At 50.2% G+C, this 18,865-nt stretch overlaps 9 protein-coding genes across 9 annotated transcripts, besides 1 other annotated feature; 6 read left to right on the top strand and 3 right to left on the bottom strand.

Annotated features, from left to right (window-relative positions):
- Positions 1-388: 388 nt before the first annotated feature.
- Positions 389-1,594, top strand: ACLA_007920 (uncharacterized protein; the record flags this gene model as incomplete). The annotated part of the gene is made up of 1 exon (XM_001273457.1): positions 389-1,594. The coding sequence occupies one exon, from the start codon at positions 389-391 to the stop codon at positions 1,592-1,594; it is 1,206 nt and encodes a 401-aa protein (XP_001273458.1).
- A 1,038-nt stretch (positions 1,595-2,632) lies between these two features.
- On the bottom strand, positions 2,633-4,568 carry ACLA_007910 (putative MFS aflatoxin efflux pump; the record flags this gene model as incomplete). Its single annotated transcript, XM_001273456.1, has 5 exons — positions 2,633-3,333; positions 3,389-3,569; positions 3,620-3,955; positions 4,008-4,268; positions 4,332-4,568. The coding sequence occupies 5 exons, from the start codon at positions 4,566-4,568 to the stop codon at positions 2,633-2,635; spliced, it is 1,716 nt and encodes a 571-aa protein (XP_001273457.1).
- Positions 4,569-4,763: 195 nt separating this feature from the next.
- Positions 4,764-4,787: a microsatellite.
- A 293-nt stretch (positions 4,788-5,080) lies between these two features.
- ACLA_007900 (Zn(II)2Cys6 transcription factor) lies at positions 5,081-7,414 on the top strand (the record flags this gene model as incomplete). Its single annotated transcript, XM_001273455.1, has 3 exons — positions 5,081-5,470; positions 5,578-6,132; positions 6,179-7,414. 3 exons carry the CDS (start codon positions 5,081-5,083, stop codon positions 7,412-7,414), a joined length of 2,181 nt encoding a protein of 726 aa, XP_001273456.1.
- Positions 7,415-7,936: 522 nt separating this feature from the next.
- ACLA_007890 (uncharacterized protein) lies at positions 7,937-9,460 on the top strand (the record flags this gene model as incomplete). The annotated part of the gene is made up of 3 exons (XM_001273454.1): positions 7,937-8,126; positions 8,189-8,681; positions 8,743-9,460. 3 exons carry the CDS (start codon positions 7,937-7,939, stop codon positions 9,458-9,460), a joined length of 1,401 nt encoding a protein of 466 aa, XP_001273455.1.
- A 509-nt stretch (positions 9,461-9,969) lies between these two features.
- On the top strand, positions 9,970-10,773 carry ACLA_007880 (putative cyanamide hydratase; the record flags this gene model as incomplete). The annotated part of the gene is made up of 2 exons (XM_001273453.1): positions 9,970-10,189; positions 10,259-10,773. The coding sequence occupies 2 exons, from the start codon at positions 9,970-9,972 to the stop codon at positions 10,771-10,773; spliced, it is 735 nt and encodes a 244-aa protein (XP_001273454.1).
- Positions 10,774-11,157: 384 nt separating this feature from the next.
- Positions 11,158-12,570, bottom strand: ACLA_007870 (uncharacterized protein; the record flags this gene model as incomplete). The annotated part of the gene is made up of 1 exon (XM_001273452.1): positions 11,158-12,570. One exon carries the CDS (start codon positions 12,568-12,570, stop codon positions 11,158-11,160), a length of 1,413 nt encoding a protein of 470 aa, XP_001273453.1.
- A 1,005-nt stretch (positions 12,571-13,575) lies between these two features.
- Positions 13,576-14,998, top strand: ACLA_007860 (putative tetrahydrofolylpolyglutamate synthase; the record flags this gene model as incomplete). The annotated part of the gene is made up of 3 exons (XM_001273451.1): positions 13,576-13,608; positions 13,657-14,701; positions 14,874-14,998. The coding sequence occupies 3 exons, from the start codon at positions 13,576-13,578 to the stop codon at positions 14,996-14,998; spliced, it is 1,203 nt and encodes a 400-aa protein (XP_001273452.1).
- Positions 14,999-16,165: 1,167 nt separating this feature from the next.
- Positions 16,166-16,896, bottom strand: ACLA_007850 (uncharacterized protein; the record flags this gene model as incomplete). Its single annotated transcript, XM_001273450.1, has 3 exons — positions 16,166-16,360; positions 16,433-16,661; positions 16,715-16,896. 3 exons carry the CDS (start codon positions 16,894-16,896, stop codon positions 16,166-16,168), a joined length of 606 nt encoding a protein of 201 aa, XP_001273451.1.
- Positions 16,897-16,971: 75 nt separating this feature from the next.
- On the top strand, positions 16,972-18,563 carry ACLA_007840 (uncharacterized protein; the record flags this gene model as incomplete). Its single annotated transcript, XM_001273449.1, has 3 exons — positions 16,972-17,068; positions 17,578-18,250; positions 18,332-18,563. 3 exons carry the CDS (start codon positions 16,972-16,974, stop codon positions 18,561-18,563), a joined length of 1,002 nt encoding a protein of 333 aa, XP_001273450.1.
- Positions 18,564-18,865: the final 302 nt, after the last annotated feature.

Genomic DNA, 18,865 nt, shown 5'->3' with positions numbered 1-18,865 from the left:
GATTTCACGGTATACTCCGGCCCAAACCCCGTCTCCACTACTAGAAAATGGAAACTGAATGAGATATGCATACCTTCTTACCCGCAAGGCAGCATATACGGGATTCATTGTTAGGCATGATTGTTCATCGGTGCCCCCTCTCCCTGCAGCAGTGAATGCATGCATGGTGATGGCCTGGCGCCTACGAACAGCTCAACGCTGCTGCTTTGCCAATCACAGCAGCCTCCCCAAGCATACTAGGCTGCGGCAAGGCTGATCAACGGTACAACCCCCCATTCTTCCTTGTTATAAAGGAAGCGATTTTTCGTCTTTCTAGATTCCAAGCCTATCTATCCCCCCTCTGTCGAAAACTAGGCACTCCGCCTACATCATTCCCCTCACATAAATCATGGCCTGCCCCGCCGCCGAAAAAAGCCAGATCTTCCTCGCCTGCAAAGCAATCTTCACCGGACCACATGCCTCGCTGCGGAAATTAAAACACATCCAGAAACGCATCACGGAACATCAGGCGTCGCTGGGGTCCATCATCCCCAACTTCGAGGTCAACCGTGTGAGCAATGTTGCGAAAATCCTCCTGCGGAAGGGGGTGTTCCAGTCCGACACTAAAGCGAAGGTGGAATTCCCGGACTTGTTTGCTCCATCAACCGCTAGGGAGATCCAGCATGATGCGTCTGAGATTGAGGCGGCGCGGTCTGTAGCGGAGGCGTTGGAGGAGATCACGTCTGTGTACGAGCGGGAGGCTGGTGAAAATACAGTGATTGCGCTGGACGCACCTCCACCCATGCCGGACATTCCTGCTGCAGCTGTGCTTGCTGTAGAGGAGAACTCAGGTAAATTAAAAGACGTCCTCGGGCGCCACACCAATCAATTACTGACTCAAGCAGTCGCCGGAACAATCGTGGAGACCGGGTTACCCATCCCCTCGCTCTACCCATCATACTTCCCCTACCACGCCCAGCACGCCATTCTCTCAACAGTCCAGCGCATTCTCGAAGAATGCTGTTTCGATTTCGCGACACGATGGATGCCCACCGAAGTGCACGACCACGGCTGGGACTGCGCCGCCGCCGTGGAGCTAACCAAATGGACGAAGCTACTGTCCAAGTGGACACCGCGGCTACCCAGCGAGGCACTGGATCTAAGCGCCTCCGATCTCGACACGAGCATGTACACGATCCGCAAGATCCGCCACACGGCGGTGCACCGGCTTCCGACGACGGCGCGCGGGGTGGGCGCGATGGTGCTCTCGGCGATGCGGTTCGCGGAGGTGTTGCGGGATGCGCTGCGGGCGGCGCAGCTGGAGGATCTGCATGCGGATATCCAGAGTAAGATCAAGACGATGGAGCTGAACAAGAATGCGCTCGAGGATCACTTTGCGCGGGAGCTGAGAGCTCTGCAGCTGCAGCGGGAGGAACTAGATCGGCAGCAGGAGCGGTTGATTGCCATGACGATTAAGAATGATAAGGATAATAAGAATCTGATGGGGTTGTTGGTCGAGGAGTCGATGGAGAGGATCTTTAATGGTAAAGGGAGGGAGCTTGATGATGATGATTTGAATGGGTTCGCTACGGCTGACGATGGCGAGGAGGAATAGAAATGCAGTATAGATATGTGCTTCATTCTGTGCTTGTGTTTGACCAGCGGCTTTTGGCATGTTTCCTACAGTCTTGGAAGCCCCCATACTAGTGATTTCAGTTTTATAGATCATAGGTTGGATATAAGATTGGGCACATGTACAGAACAAACACTTTCTTTCACAGTTCCTTTATACCAACTAAAATTGCAATCCACGAGCAGCTCTGACAGATCCATCAGGGCCTCTTCCTCTTGGAGTTGTAGAAAAGATATAGCTTTTCATCCGAACAAGTTTATCCCGAACGAGAGCATCTTTGATCAAGCGGTTTCTTGAGGCAATCAGACCATAGTGGATCTTTGGGTCATCATCCATTTCAAGCCTTTTGCTCAGCCAGCAGTATAATCCTCTTTACTGGTCATTTCCTATCCCGGAAGAGGATGAGCCAGGCAGCTAAACGATTCAGAGAATTAATCAGTTATAGTGATGCTGTAGTCATGTGCAATGAAGATCAGACATTGGCTACTTGGAGTTAACATCGAAACTCAAATAGGAAAAGGAACTGTTGGATACGGATCAAGATGGAAGAGAGAGCGATATCAACGGGCTTCTGTAGCTCATGAGGCTGAATGTCAAGCGAGGGATTGTTCAACTCAACTCAGCGCAGCACTACCACTGCTACAATTGATGAGCCGTAAAGCTGAAAATAACATACATCAGCTCCTAGGCTTTCTGGAGCAAGCAGGGAAGAAATGCACAGAGCTGAGCAAAGACGTCAGAATTCGCCGCTTGGTAGAGAACTACTATACCAATTTTATGGCATGAAGGGCTCAGCAGAGAAAAAAATAACACATGAGACTGAGATCTTGCCAATCAAGGCTGCTACGAATCCGAAAAACATCGCACGTTCAGATGGACTTGTAGGAAGCTAATCGGGAATCTACTCAAAGAGAAGAGAGGAAACTTTTCTCGTTCATTAACTATGTAGTATCGCTTATTTCACGGCCTTAACTCTTACACTCAAGTCAACCATTGTCAGTTAACCACCCTTGAACCCTTCTATTTGGGCTCCGCCGATTCAGAGAGTATATTCTCTCCGGTCAATCCTTCGTTCTTTGCTTCAAGCTTTGCCTGTTCCTTGATGCTTCTCCACTCCAAAGTAGCTGCACCAAGTACAGTGAGGCATGTGACAATCAAGCCGGCCTGAAACACCGTCCGCAAAGCCTCGTTATAAGAATGAAGGACTGTATCATGGAAATCGGGAGGGATAGCGAGAAGTAACTCCGTAACACCACCCGACGTGACAAGCTTACGGTCGAATCCAGGGATCCCATCGAGCCTCTCAGCAAGCTGATTAGCCAGGACATTCTCCCCGACCGGGACAAACACCGCAGCGCCCAGGAGCTGGCCAAAAAACATGAGCGCGATCCCAGACGGCACGTCGGGTTTTGACAGCACAGTCTGCGCAGCGAGGTTGGGTACCTGGAAGCACAAGCCGAGCCCGAGTCCGTAGACGACTTGGTAGCCAATCCACTTTCCTTCGGCGGTGTCGACCTGGAAGGTGGTGAGGAGGCCAGCTCCTGTGGACATGATACAGGACCCGATGATTGCCAAGGGCGTGTAGTATCCGATTCTCGAATTTGTTATTCCGCCACTGATTGACCCGGCGACCATTGATAACATCATCGGCAGCAGGCGTATCCCAGATTCCACGGCGGAGGTACCTTTGATGACTTGAAACCAGATTGGAAGGAAGTATACTGTGGTTGAGGTTAGCGTGAGGTTATAGCGCTTGCGATATGAATCAAAACTCACCAAAAATGTAGTTGCCAGAGCCAGCGCAAATCGTCTGCCAGAACCCTGAAACTATGCTACGCTGCGAGAAGATACGGAGGGGCAGCGTAGCGGTCTTGGGACGGAGGATCTGAACAGCCACGAAAGCGAGAAGCAATACTCCCATGAGAACCAAGCATGCTATGATACGACCATTATCCCACTGGAACCTGTCAGTGAAATCAGACTTTATTGACCTGTGAAATTTCTTACCGAATATGTCTGGCCGCCCCACTGAAGTGCCAGCACAAGACAGACCACGCCAGGTACCAAGAGTGCAGTGCCCAGGAAATCAAGTTGGAGCAGCTTCTCTGCGCAGGAGATTTTCGCTGTCGTTTGTTCGGGCACCTCAAGACAAAACGCAATGAAGATCATTGCCACACCGCCGATAGGCAGGTTGATATAAAAGCACCAGCGCCATGTCACGTTCGATGTAAAAGCGCCCCCAATCAAGGGGCCTGCAATGGAAGCAACCCCAAACAAGGCGCCGAACAAGCCCTGTATCTGGGGGCGCTTCTGCAGCGGAACAGAATGAATGATACACATTATCTAGAGCAGAGCGTTAGTGATTGTAGGTCGATGAAACCGATGGTTGACTTACAGTTCCAGCGAGGATACCAGCAGCACCGACTCCGCAGATTGCTCTTCCTATGATGAAGGCCACGGAGATAGGAGCTGCCCCACATAAAGCAGAGGCGATCTCGAACAGTAGGATACTGGAGAGGAAGACGACTTTGGCGGAGTAGAGCTTGTACAGCTTCCCGAATAGAAGCTGGAACGCGCAGCATGTCAATAAGTATGCGCTTCCATACCAGCCCACATCGGTAAAGGAGTTGAATTCATCGGTGATTCTAGGGATCGCCTGCTCAGTTGAGGATTGTGTCAGCGCGTAAAGAGAAATTTGTTGGATTGAGTGTCCTCATACCGTTGAGATGATGGTTCTGTCCAGGGCCATCAGGAACATGGCCAGAAAGGCTGAAACCATCAGGAAGACAACCCTCGGACTCGATTGATTCCTCCCAAGCTGATCAGGCTTGTCTGCTTCTTGCTTCTTCACCGCATCATTGTCGGCTTCCTGACTACCCTGGAGCTCGACCGAGTCTGATGCATCTATCGCAGCCGAATCGGCAACTTGGGAGGTCGACGTGTGTGATCCTGTCATTGCAATTGTACTATGTACAGCTCCACTCATCAAGCAAAATAACTTAGTCTTCTGATCTGGGAAATCGAATGAATAGACTGGCAATAGGCATTGTCATGGCCCCCGAGGAGGGAAAGCTTCTGGCTTTTAAGGACCCAAGAGTCCAAGGGCCTGTCAAGTGCCTGCATTCTGCTAGACTTGAAAGCATTGAACGCATTGTATGATGATTGTATGATGATTCCTTGATTGATTCGGGCGTATCAATATCCGACCTGAAAGTATGTAGTACTACCCCATCACTATATCAAAAGTGCATTATATGAATCTCTGCTATATTCGGGGATTAGAAAGCGCGGGGCCTATTCCCGCTTGCCTGTCGGGACTTATAAAACCCGAGACGCCTCCCTCATTCCCGAGTCGGTTTCTCTTTTCTCTCACACCCTCGCGTGCTCATGCCCTGTCGCGGGCAAATTTTAGAACCTGAGCCTTTAGTTGCTACAGGAAACCACCGGCCCCGAGCCATTTCCACCGCAATGCCCGTCCCTGAGGAGACAGCCTCCGCCAAACCACGGCGCGTGCTAGCCTGTGTAGCATGCCAACAGCGCAAGATCAAGTGTGATCGTCAGTCACCTTGTGCCCACTGCGTACGGTCAGGTGCACAGTGCACGACAGCCGTACGCCAGCGGCGTCGTAGGTTTCCCGAGCGAGGGTTGCTAGAGCGTCTACGACATTACGAGACCTTGCTCCGCCAGCACCACGTCGACTTCGATCCTCTTCATTCACCACCTGTTACAGGGCTCGGGTCTCCGAGCGGCGACGGTAAGGATTCACCTTCGAACGATACAGAATCGGAAATGATCATCCCCGGCACCGAGGGCCAGCCGTCGGGAGAGAAATCAGTCGGGGAAGGAAAGTCCAGACCGGTGTACTGTGCTATTTCCCGAAAAGCGGATGATTTTAGGATACTAACCAGATAGTAGAGATATCTGGCGTGCAATGGGCCAGAAGGTATGATACAGCGTTGGAATAGTCAAGCGTTTCACTGATAAGTGAGAAGTGGGCTGCAGATCCCAAGGATGAGGATGACAACGACACCGAAGACAATGAGACTGACAGTGGTTTCCTACACGACAACGATGATATGCGTCAGGCTGTGATCAGGAAAGCATACGATTACATATCCGAATTCCAAAGAAACGACCACCTACTATTCGGATTGCCTACCGGAAAGATCGACCTATCCGCTTCCCACCCGGATCAGGTACAGATATTTCGGCTCTGGCAGGTCTATTTAGACAATGTCAATCCTTTGCTCAAAGTGACACACACTCCCACCCTTCAAGCACGCATCATCGATGCCGCCAGCGACATCGCTAATATCCACCCCGTACTGGAAGCCTTAATGTTCAGCATCTACTGTGTTGCCGTTTTGAGTCTTAGAGAAGACGAATGCAATGCCCTCTTCAAATCGCCTAAAAAGGATCTTCTGACAAAGTATCAGGCTGGGTGTCAGCAAGCTTTGCGAAATTGTGGTGTGTTACGGTCTACCGATCGCGACTCTTTGACGGCATTGTACCTCTACCTAGTACGTTTCTCGGTCCTTCTGATGGCTAAATGATAATTGTGTATAGCTGTCAATCAGGCCCGACACAGATCCAATGTCGCTTTCCTCATTGCTGGGTGTCGCTATTCGCATCGCTCAACGAATGGGTGTCCACAACGATTTTATCTATGGCAAATACTCCGTGTTGGACGCCGAGATGCACCGAAGACTATGGTGGTCCCTCATTCTCTTCGACAGCCGCATCTGCGAGATGTCTGACCACAAGACCGCAACATTGGCGCCGACCTGGGACTGCCGAACTCCGCTCAACGTGAATGACTCCGAGCTTCAGCCAGAGATGACAACGCCACCAGCATCCAACGACCGACCCACAGAATCTCTATTCGCTGTGGTACGCAGTGAGCTGGCTGACTTCGTTCGTCACAGTGCCTTTCACCTTGATTTGACCAACCCGTCATTGAAACCACTCGTCACTCGATTCGGCACCAGTTATGAGGCGGAAAAGTTCAATGAGCTGGAGAGAACCATCGAGGAGAAGTACCTGACATTCTCCAATCTCGAAAACCCACTGCACTACATGACCATCTGGACTATGCGGGCTTACCTGGCGAAGAATCGTCTCTTGCAGCATTACGCAAGAACCTCAACAGCGTCCGTGCAGCAGACGGAGACGCAGCGTAAAATCGCCATTTCTCATGCCCTTCGCATGCTTGAATGTGATACAAACCTCATGACATCGCCTCTCATCAGCGGATATCGGTGGTTTGTTCACTTCCACTTCCCCTTACCCGCATACATCCACATCCTTCAGGATTTAAAAAGGCGGCCGGAAGAGAACGATGCAGACCGGGCGTGGGAGGTCATGAGCAACAATTACGAGGTTCGATTCATGAACTCGAAGCAAGATGACAAGCCGTTCTTTGTTATTTTCTCTCGGATTGTCTTCCAGGCCTGGGAGGCGCGGGAAAACTTGGCAAGACAACAACAGAGAGCACTGGTGCCACCGCGCATTGTATCGGATGTGAAAGACAGGGTGATACAGATGGCGTCTGACTTTTCACAAAGCTGTAGCATGGAGCCGACGAGTGGCTCCTGTGCTCCCGACGTTAATGACTTTTCAATTCCCATGCAGGCGGCCTTTGGTGGTTCGAACATGGCCTACGGCACTGGAGATCAGGGATCCACAGGTTGGGGATCCTGGGGTTACCCCGACGTGTTCGGACATGGTTCATATGACACCGATGGGAGCCAGTTCCTTTTGAGTACAATGGAATGGAATCCACTGTACGCGCGAAGCAGATGAATTCCGTCTGTAGTAGCCATCGGATTGTCTTCGCGGCGGTCGTCAAGGAACTCAAGGAAGCTATATCCGCTATAGCTACATGTACGTCGAGGTAATATCAATATTACAGAGCAGATATTACAGTGTTGTATATTCGCGACTTAGGCAAAAAGCTGTCTGGACATCGTCGTGCCCAACAGGGAGCCGGGAGATCGGGCAGATTCAAGAGATCGAACCGTATCATAACACCCAGAGACACAGCTGAATGGACCACATAAGCGTGCACGGGCCACTATATTTCCGGGCCGCAAATGTGGCAATGCCTTCAACTTCCCGTGTTCTACAGCTGAAAGTATCCTCGAATGCTGATTTATCTACTTAAGCACGGTGAACAGAATGCACGCAGCATGCTGGACGTGCCGCAGTCGCACCATCCAATGTGATCAAAGCAGCATTCCCTGCGCCAAATGCGAGAAAGCCGGACTGGAATGCTTCCAGAAAAGGCCATTACGATGGGTCAAAGGCGTAGCAATTCGGGGACGAATGCGCGGGCGTGGTTTTGATGGAGAAGATCCCAAAGCCTCTGAAAAGGGTTCATCGACGCAACGGAAGCGAGCCTATCTCTTGCACTCCCGTGCGAAGCTTCCGAGAACTACATCTCCTCCCCCGTTCGCCTTACAAGACCCTTGCATCCGCGATCTTGATCGATCATCGAGATTCTATCTTGATTATTGTGAGTTTTTAGCAAAAGTATCATACTGATCATCCCGTAGATGTACTAATATCAAGCAAAAGATAATGTATGCGTCGCCAAGCTGTACATTGTATACGACAGCGAGAGCAATCCATTTAGGAGTTTACTCGCTTGGGCTGCCAATGATTCAATTTTACAGAAATGTATCATCGCTGTTGCTGCACGGCATTTTGCCAATACAGGCCAGTCGTTTGAGTCATTTGACCAGGCTACTGACGCTTTATCCCCTCGGTTTGTCAATGCCAACTTGGACGCGCTTTATTTCAAACAGCAGACTATCAAGGCATTGATATTATCATTGACCCGTCTAGAGTCCTTCCAGAAGGACGAGTTGATGGCAACTATTCTCCTTCTCATCTTTCTTGATATCCTCGAGTCTGGCATCGGTGGCTGGAAGCATCATCTTCATGGTGCGGAAGCTCTCGTTGGTCTTTCTCGCTCTCTGCTGGGCCCTGGGTCGACTAGCCATGGCGACCGCAGCCCGGGCGAGATGGGAGAGGAGACAAAGCAATTCGTTGCCAGACAGCTTTCGCTGTAAGATCATACTTCCTCTTCTCTGTTCATCAATGCATATTGCTATTCTTGCCGCTGACAGTGTCAGTGTCTCAGCCATCGGAGGTGCGCTCTCGGGTTCGAAGTCGAGCCCGCAATTAGTCGTGGGTATCCACGAACGCGGGCACCATGAATCCATCCTTAGAAGCTTTCTAGGGTGCCCGGAATTCCTTCTGGGAGCTATCCGTTACTTTTCCAGTCAAAGGCACGAGATTGGGAATCCATATCTGCATGACGATAGCTCGATCCACGAGCATGTACAGAACACTTTGACCATGCTTGAGTTGACGGTAGAATTCGATTGTCTGGAATGGGCATCGGACTTGATGCAATTCAAGGGCGCCTCAACAGTAGAGACTCAGAAGCTTTCTTCTCTGGCTCAAGCATACAAAAACGCCACCGTGCTCTATGGAACCCGAGTCTTCCGTGCTTTGCAGACGTCCACCGGGGTCAGAGCACCTCCCAACAAGACGTTGATATCGCAATTACTTGAGGTGATTGGCTTTCTCCAATGCGACGAGGCTCTGTTCAAGTGCCTTCTGTGGCCGACCTTTGTTGCCGGGCTTGAGTGCCAGGCTCATAGCCAACAACAGCAGGTCATTGGGTATCTAAAGCGGCTTTGGAATGTGACATGTTGTTTGAACGTGATCAATGCTTCCTGGATTCTGCAAGACTACTGGAAGCGAAAGCATGGCGATGGCAACCTGGCAACGGCGCACTCTGAAATCCATGTACTAGAACAAGGCTGGCTGCTTATTTGATCCGTTAATGGCGTTGTCTGATGGCCATATGTCACTAACGTTTGAAGCGTGCTGCGTGAAACTTGAGCGCCACATGCTCCAACTTCCTATCCTGGTGAGCGCTTACTATGATGTGCCCTCCCCATGCTTGTCCACTGTCTGATGCGAAACAGAGGATTGGTCCATGGATTACACCGTCGTTAGTAGTGCATTATTAATAATTGACCCAGTTGGCTAAGCCCCACATGCCAGAACTTCCTAATCGGGAATGGCTCTATCAACTGAACGACTGTACAGAGGCCAGCGTCCGATAAGTATTTGGGCACAAGGAGTTCGGGATGCCATCGAGAGTCATAGTTCTCTGATATTTCTATGGATTATGGGGTAGAGAGGGAATATTTAAAGGGCTTTAACCCGCCCAGTCCCCTTCCTCCTGGACATCATTCCACAGACAGACTCTCAGCTCTATAAACAGCATTCTAATTCCTACTCGAACTCTTCTCATACTTTCAAGCTCTTTTCACTGCATCATGTGTCACCAGGAAGTCACAGCCAACGGCTGGACCAGCATGCCGGTCAATGCAGGTGCCACCTTTGGTGACCAGCCTTTCATCAACAAGCCGGAGAATCTTCCACTCCGCGACATCGAATTCCCGTTTGATGAACCCGTAGTCGCAAAGACTTTAAAATATGCAAAGGAGGTCCTGCACCCGGAAACGTTGAACCACTCAATGAGAGTCTATTTCTATGGTATGCTTGGCTCGTTTGTTTGGGTATATCCCGTCGCAATACCAAGCGCCACAACTGACCTTTACCTAGGCATGGCCATCAGCAAACAGCAATTCCCGGAGCATGCCGCTGCTCTCAGCCCAGTCACCTGGGCTCTGACTTGCTTGCTGCACGATCTTGGCACCGCCGAGCAGAATCTGACAGCAACCCGGATGTCCTTCGATCTTTACGGGGGTATCAAGGCCCTCTCTGTTCTCGAGGATTTCGGTGCGACGACCGACCAGGCCGAGGCAGCCGCCGAAGCAATCATCCGACACCAAGATCTGGGTGTTGATGGAACAATCACGTACATCGGGCAGCTCGTTCAGCTGGCCACGATTTATGACAACATAGGCGTCCACCCGCACGTCCGGGATTTTGAGCAACTGATTCACAAGGACACCCGCGCCGAGATCAATGAGGCCTATCCGCGCCACAAGTGGTGTACGATATTCGCCGGCGTCATTCGCACGGAGGAGAAGATCAAGCCTTGGTGCCATTCGACTCATCTTGTCAACTTTGCCAATGAGGTCGAGGCCAACACGCTCATGAAGCAATGGGAATGAGAACTGGTCGAGATTTTGATCTTTGTGTTGCCCCCTGTGTCTGATTTAATTGTAAATAAGAACATATAGTAGCAGCTCAACTGCCTGCTGGAATCTGCTGCTACTTTGTTAAGAAGTCGTCGGCAAAGGCATATTTCAAAAAACAATTGAACTAACCAGTGCATTTCGGTATATTTTCTGATATCCAGCTGCTCGTGCGAAATCATAGGGACAAATCATATATCTTGAGGCATTACATTGCACAAAGTCCTGTTCAGCGTGTCGCCGATTGCGCGTACGATGCCGCCGCACCTGGACGACCTATAATGTGGTGTGGCAGAGACTGGAAAATACCTCTTCATAGGAGGCTAAGTAGAGAAGAGGATGGATTTCCCTTGGCCAGTGCTACAGATGCCGGTCCCTCGCCAGTAGTCTTCTTCTCTCCACATCCGTCAAGCGCTCTCTCAGCATATGTATTTCATCATCTAATTCTTGGGTCGAGGCGACGCAATACTTCCATCTCAGGATCAACGCTGAAATGAGCAAAAGTCCAATAGAAACCAGGTAGGACCATTGTCCAACCTGCTGGGGATTCTCTTGCGGCGGCCCATCATTGTATATATACCATTCGATCCAGATAACAAACGCTATCAACGTCAATGGGCTGATGATGACACTGACCAACAGCCCAACGAGCAGGAACGAGTCTACTAATAGGCGGAGCCGTTCTTTGTTGAAATGCCTGCTTAGGATGGATCGCGATTGGTGGCAGGTCGAGCCCTTCTGCGACGGATGATCGGTTTCGCCCAAGGCAGGACACGGCTGTGCAATTGCAGTCGCCTTCGTTGACAAGAAGCCTTCACGGAAGCTGCTCCATATGGCTTTACGCTCTTTCCACACATCCATGATCTGGACGGATGGAATGCGGGAACCGTAGGGAAAGAATCTGGACACAAGCAGGATGATGTTCAAGATGACCGTGACGCCAATGAGACTGTAAATGTAGCGCCGGGAGTAAACGAATTTGCCCCAGAATGAGTGCGGATGGTCCAATTCCGAGCCACTCGTCGCAACCCAGACGTTCAAGGAGGTCTGCTTGCGGAGGACCTGGCTGGTATTGAAGCAAGGATTGAAGCAGATGTCACCAAGCTGGGCCCAGAGGGTGCTATTGGACAATACGCTCCAGACACTATTGTTCCAGCTGGACGTTCGCCACGAGCTTTGCCAGCCATCGCTGGAGGTTTCGTCGAACGGAGGCAGGTCCGGATAGCAGAACATGTATTGGGTCGCCGTATTCTTTGAAATATTGGAGTAGACCAACCCGCAGATGGAGCCTGCCAGCATCAAGATATTCCACAGATAGAAGAGGATCACGCGGATACGCTCTTGCGAAAATACGCGGGACCAGCACTGCAAGGGCAGGAACACCAGATAACCCGTGATCACGATGGCATTAACGGCATCAGCATCCAAGTCCATAGCAGCTGGCTGGACCATGACCGAGTCACTCTCAGTGATGAGCTGAGGGAAACTGCTCCAGAGGCTGGTGCTGTTCGGGAGATTTGGAATCATCACTGGACCTGGGTCCACAGGCGACGAGGGACTTGAAACAAGAATGAACGACTGAATCGCTGCGACACCGGCGTATGTTGCTGCAGCGCCCAGAAAGACGTCGGCCAACCATCCTGTCCATCGTGTGACGCAGCTGGCCAGAAGAAGGGCGTAGAAGAGGTAACGCGGACATGACTCGTAGATGGTGCTGATCGGATAGAAGCAGACGGCTTCTTGGGCGATGAATAAAGGGTCTCGAACACTCATTTTAACCCGGGTGGGAGAGTGGCCAGCAGATATCCGAGCTGTCCGTACTCTCAGGGACTCATCCTACTTTTTCAGTGTAGCTAATCTCGATTGTATAGTCCATGAGACGGTTAGTGACCAGTTTTGGTATTTAGGGACTGGAGACTGGGATGGCCATGAGGATATATCCAAATTCATGACATCACATATTTCCCTATTATGGTCGACAATGAGTCGGTCCCATTATACCTCTTCAAGGGACGTTCCATGGATGCACGACAATCTTAAACTTTTCACGGGTGATCATGGCGGAGAGAGTGAATCTGCTGTTTTATTGACCTCCACGTTGAGCTCCCAGAACACAGCTACCCTCCAGATCCTTTTGAGCTGGCCTGGAGTACGCTCGCAGAGGGCGTATTCCACCCTCAGATAGTGATATGCCTTATGGCATCCAGGTAGCATAAGAGAAGTAGGTATCAGTCAAGCCCCAAGTCAATGACAGAATAGATAAGTGCTATAGTCACTATTTTAGATAGCTTAGTTGTGTTCTAAAATCAGTTATTTACTATAGTAAACACTTCTGCCTGTATAATCAACCGATAAGGTCTAATGGTGAAGCCTAACTAGAACAGTATTCTTTCCATTGGCAGTCTCAGAGAAATAAAGTGATGCTTTTAGGTGACATCTTCCGGGCTTGTAGGAGATGACAGATAAACCGCGCTACTTCTTTAACTTGGTGGGTCACGTGTTGGTCATCGTTGGTCAATCAAAGGGCAACCTCTAAAGACATCCAGATGATGAAATTGAATGCAGAGAAGGCACAATGAAACGCACTTATGAGGTATCTTCCTCCACAGACCTGTGCTAGTGAGCAGTACTAATAAGGGGAAGAATGCACTCAAACTCCTCGAAACCAGACGGCGTAAAGCCCGCCCGACGAGTCTGACGACTCCGGCGGTTTCCATCACCCAAGATACAGCGCCAATAAAGCAAAATTCTCTCAGAGGTCTACCGAGCGTAGCTGGTATGAAGGAATGGTTGCAAATCTTGGGCCACTCGGTACGAGATAGATGAATCGTGATACACCAGCGATCTGACCTGGTCCAGGACACCACGGTCAACAGCTTGAATGTTATTCATGTCAGCGGCACAAAGGGCAAGGGGAGCACTTGCGCATTTACACGCAGCCTCCTTCGTGCGCATAGCGTGCGGACAGGATTTCCCAAGAGGATTGGGCTCTATACTGGCCCACATCTGCAAAGTGTTCGCGAAAGAATACAAATCGACGACCATCCGGTCCCGGAAGATGTATTTACTCGATATTTCTTTGAGGTTTGGGACCGCATTATGCCCAACAATGTAGAGCTCGACTCGAAAGCTGCGAGGCAACCCCGGTACCTGCAGTTTCTCGCCCTGCTGGCTTTCCACACCTTCATCAGAGAAGAGGTTGATGCAGCGATCTTCGAGGTGCATCATGGCGGAGAGTATGATGCAACAAACGTGATCCAGAATCCCGTTGTAACTGGAATCACATCTCTTGGAATGGACCATATTGCACAGCTTGGACCTACCATCGACACAATCGCTTGGCATAAAGCAGGAATATTCAAATCAGGTGCACCTGCTTTTTCCGTAGCTCAGGAACCAGGCCCTGCGGAAGTCATGCGAAAGCGCGCTGCTGATATAGACACTACCCTCACGTTCGTCTCGGTGAATGAGTGCCTCCCCACCGATGGCAGAGTACTCAGTGTCCCAGTACAACGATTGAACTGTTCCTTAGCGCTTGAGCTCACGAACGCATTTCTTCACGCCAAGGCACCCGGCCATACACTTAGCGATGCGGACATCTGCCATGGCGTGGACAGTTTCCAATTAACTGGCAGATTCGAAATTATAGAAGAAGGGCAGTTGCAATGGTTTGTGGATGGGGCACACAATGTTCTGAGTTTGGAACAAACTGCAGAATGGTTTGCCACGAACGCCAGCAGAGATCAGATCGGAAGGTCTTCCGCCCTTGTTTTCAGTCAGTTGTCGGAAGAGCGAGATGGCACGGCGCTGCTACGATCCTTGGCGCACGCCCTCTTTAGAAAGAAGGTGAAACCTGGTCATGTTATCTTTACTACATACCAAGAGAAAGAGGATGACCCTACCGGTAAGTAGAGGAGGATGAAGCTTCTGCAAAACCTTGACTGATGGAGTTTATGTGGACAGGCAAATCCACCCAAGTCTCTCAGCCATCATCACATGAGGTATGCGCTTTGTACGCCTCGGTGTGGAAGGAGCTTGATCCTCAGACTACGGTTACGACTGCACCAACGATCGAGAGAGCAGTGCGGCTTGTCAGGGAACTAGGGGGCCGCGGAAATGGAATGCAAGTGCTTATTACGGGGAGCTTATACATGGTTGGGGGGATACTCGGATTTTTGCGGCCATCATCACAGCGGCATGAAGATCTGATATAGGCAGGAAGAGTTCTTAAGATCAATTGACTCCTCGGATTGCCTGCTGAGCGAATAGTCGGTCCAATTTTGGACACAGGAAAGAGTACAACAGCGGTAGCCCAAACCTAAGAGATACACCGGAAACCCCGCCTAGATGCGCTATGTCTCACCATGCAATTATCAGTTAAGCTGGATCCAGTCTTTTTACACGCTGCAATATGGCCCTCGACGATCGTATATACAACTCTATACCCTGGCTTCCATCCATTGCGACCGGATCCCCTTCATCCTACCCATACCCCGAGTCGTGTTCGCTCTGTCTCCGGCGAGAATTGAGTGAGTAGGTTACGCCGGCGCGTCTGTCATCCAGGGTCTCCTGTCTTTCATCGATCGTAGCCTGTGTGCCATCTTCGCATTGCCTATCCAACGTCTGCCCAAGACAAAGCGCAACCTTGTGCTTGTGGGAGTTGTTTATCGGTCTGGGTTCAGGCTCTCCCAATGGGGTAACCCAATGAAGGTGGCTTCCAAATCAAGGTCGAGTGCAATAGCCGAGTTCATGGTTCTGGCTCTTCTTCTGCTCCTACTACAGTACGGGCATTTGCTTCAGTCTCAGCCTCGCGAGGTGCGCTTTCGGTGCAGCTGAACTCGAAGAGAGTCTCGCTAGCAACATTGCTAACGATCAAGGCTATTCTATAGTGCTCATAGGGCTCATGCATGTTGTTCCTCCTTCCGATCCGGCCCCCTTCCAGCAGATGAGCGACGAACTACGGGGAATCCCTTCATAAGGAATGGAATTTCAGCGAAATCATTTTGTTGAACTGCATTAACGCACTTGGGTCAAACAATATCTCACGACCTTCCGAGGTCTATTCATATCTGGGAGATTAATTCAATGACTGCAGGGTGTTTGGCTGCTCCGCCTTCCTTGACCCATTCCAAGTGACCCTTCAACAATATCCCTGGGGGAAAAAAGCCGTTTTGCCTCTTTCGTTTTCGCGCAGACAAAATAGCATTTTAGACATGTTTTCCTCAAGTGGAATATGAAAACAAAGACAGAAAGGTCACCGCTACAGTGATTGTTTGATGGAGGGCATCGATGATAAAAATACATTGTGGTCGTTTCATAAATTAGATTCGTAAACGTTAAAACCAAGGCTACCAAGAACAAATGGTAATCAGTGGTGCTGAGCAAGTCCCTCGGTGGTGTTCCCAATTGGCCTGCCCATGTACCATTGGCCAAATATCTTAAAGGCCTCGTTGTTTGCATGGGTGAAATCAAACATCTTGGTCAGACGCACTACGACACTGTTGTCTTGGAAATAGGCTTCAATGATTCGGGCTTTCAACCCCATGAGCGAGAAACAAAGAACCTGCCAGATATGGAAAGGTCAGTTGATTCAGTGATGGGGGACCAGACTTGAGAGGGAAGAGCAGGTTGTTACCGGTGAGACCATTTGGCGAATGAACCGCAATCTTCGCAACTGCATGAGCATGATTCGAAGGACCGGAAGTAATTCGCCGTAGAGGACTGTGTCATCCCTGGCAACCAAGTTATTGTACATGATGACCTTGACATGTGGGTAGGTAGAGCCTTTGAGATCAGTGACGCGGTAGCATCCAAACTCAGGCTGAGAATCTCTATCCAAGCCCGTGAATGGGTAGTTTCCAACACTAGAGCGGCATTAAATGAGTACTGGCCAGCCGAAGAACAGCAAATGGCCTACCAGTCTACGGTCCACGGGACTTTTCCCTCGGCGGCATCCATCAAGCAGTTGGCGATGTAAGACTCGAGGTGTATGTTCACTGCATAGGCGCGATCAGCGGGACGAGTAAAAGCTTCCTCTGTTTCATCCTCTACACCATTGTAGGGACCTCCGATAGCTTCATCGGTGGAATCGGGAAGCATGTCGCCTGGGTAGGGAGCGAAATATGCCGGCCTCGAGGGCGATTCTTCGTCTAGTTCTAAAGGCTCAACCCGAACATGGCAGCCTTGCAGCTGTTACAAGTCGAATTTATCAACCCCACAGGCTTTGATGTTGCGCGTTATATTGGTCAAAGCCTCCCGCATCGCGCGGCGCGTGGGAGCTTCCATCATTTTCGACATGGGGAGAAAATATGCGATAGAAAGAGCCTGACTCTTTGAATTAAGAGGAGATTTGGATGAAGCTGGGTTGTTACAAAGAAACGAGAGGAAAAGACTGAGATAGAGATTAGATTGTCAATGTCTTGAATCGTCTGGGGGGAGGGCGACAGACAGAACTCGGAGATTTCCGTTTCGGGAATCAACAAACAACCCAAACAGGCCTCGCGCAGTCACATGTCACTTGAGGAGTATCTCAGAGTAACTCCTCTTAAGTTCCCTCCTGTCTCCTGTCCATATCCAGGCCTTCACTGTACTTGCAGTTCTGCTTTGCAGCTGAAGAGGCACCTTCAGGACTGTGATGTTTCCGTCTATTTCTACCCTTTCAGGTGGTGGATTGATACGCACTTGATGCCAGCATGTTGTATATGCGCTACACTGGAGTTCACCAACACAAGGGAATCACCCCTCTGTCTGAATGGCCGGATTAACGCCTGTGGATTTCAGAGGCGAATACAAAGCTAAAAACATACAAGTCGTGGGACCTCTATTGTCAAGGGTTCACGCGTCGGACCCTTGAAGAGGGGAGTTTTGCAATTGCCCGGTATTATCAGCTGGAGGTAATCAGTACCGACAACGATATAGACCCCTTGGCCTTCACGACTCCCATCGCCCATCGGACACGCGGGCGTGAGCTCAGCAGACGTCTTGCGAACGTGCATTTGGAGACGCCTTCGAAGTCCAGCAAAATTTCCAAGTCCCTGGACATTGAAGAGTTTGGGCTTGAGGAACCTCCAGCTATTCCGGAGGATTTGAACTCAGAGTCCCCAAGCCCATTTCAGGAGATATCACCTGCGGCCAGAGAGCTCGAGAATGTCCTGTATCCTCCTACGAAAGATGAGCAAATCGTCAATTGCGCATTGGTTATCTTTTTGAATGCTTTGACCCTTGACCTTGAGTTTACCAATAAGTGGACATTGCATAGAAAAGCCTTCAAAGCTAGTTTTGAAGCAAGAACTGATGGCTATCTTGAAGATCGCCAAGGCAATGCCAAAGTGATCATTGAAGTGAAGCCCGTGAAGCGCTCAAGGAAACTGCCGCTTATCCAAATGCAGGAGAGCGCTCAGGTGGTGGCTTGGATAAAAAGCGACGATGAAAAGCTCGATGAGGAAAAGATGATGTACGACACCCATTCCTTAGCCATGCAAGCTCTATTACGGAGAGAGTCAAAAGCGGAATCCGACTGCTAACTGATACATAGGCGCATAATTGTGTCCCAGGGTCGACATGAAACATATGTGACAGTTGCCGAGTACGACGAAAACTACATCGAATATCTGAACTCTCCCGACACTGGCAACCTTCCCCGATCCTTCATGACTATGCACCAATTCGGTCCCTGGAATACGTTAGATCTCAGTCACATTCGTTACCTTGGACCTGTCCTTCTCGCGACATCCCTCCAAGCCGAAGACATGAAGAACAAAACTTGAATGATGAGGGAATGGGTTTCACCTGGCAATCCGAGGTTGCCCGAGAACGTGGCTCTAATTTTTCCGTGTTGGCCGTGTAAGGTTGAAGTTCAGCTTATGTATGAGATAAGCGAAGTATTACGACTAACAGACCCTTTGAGTTGCACCAGATCTGTGCACTAGCTAGTTGCTCAAATGTCGATCATTTGACTTAATACTCTATTGTAGGATGTGAACATTGATAGCGGATCCCAACGCCAGTGGAATATGAGACCCGGGTTGCCTCTTATTCTAGAGATATCCACACCCATGCCCGCGTCGGA

The sequence above is a fragment of the Aspergillus clavatus genome, genomic scaffold (assembly GCF_000002715.2).
Source record: "Aspergillus clavatus NRRL 1 1099423829797 genomic scaffold, whole genome shotgun sequence".
Taxonomy (NCBI): domain Eukaryota; kingdom Fungi; phylum Ascomycota; class Eurotiomycetes; order Eurotiales; family Aspergillaceae; genus Aspergillus; species Aspergillus clavatus.
The sequence above is the reverse complement of the archived record's forward strand: the minus strand, read 5'-3'. Positions and strand labels throughout refer to the sequence as shown.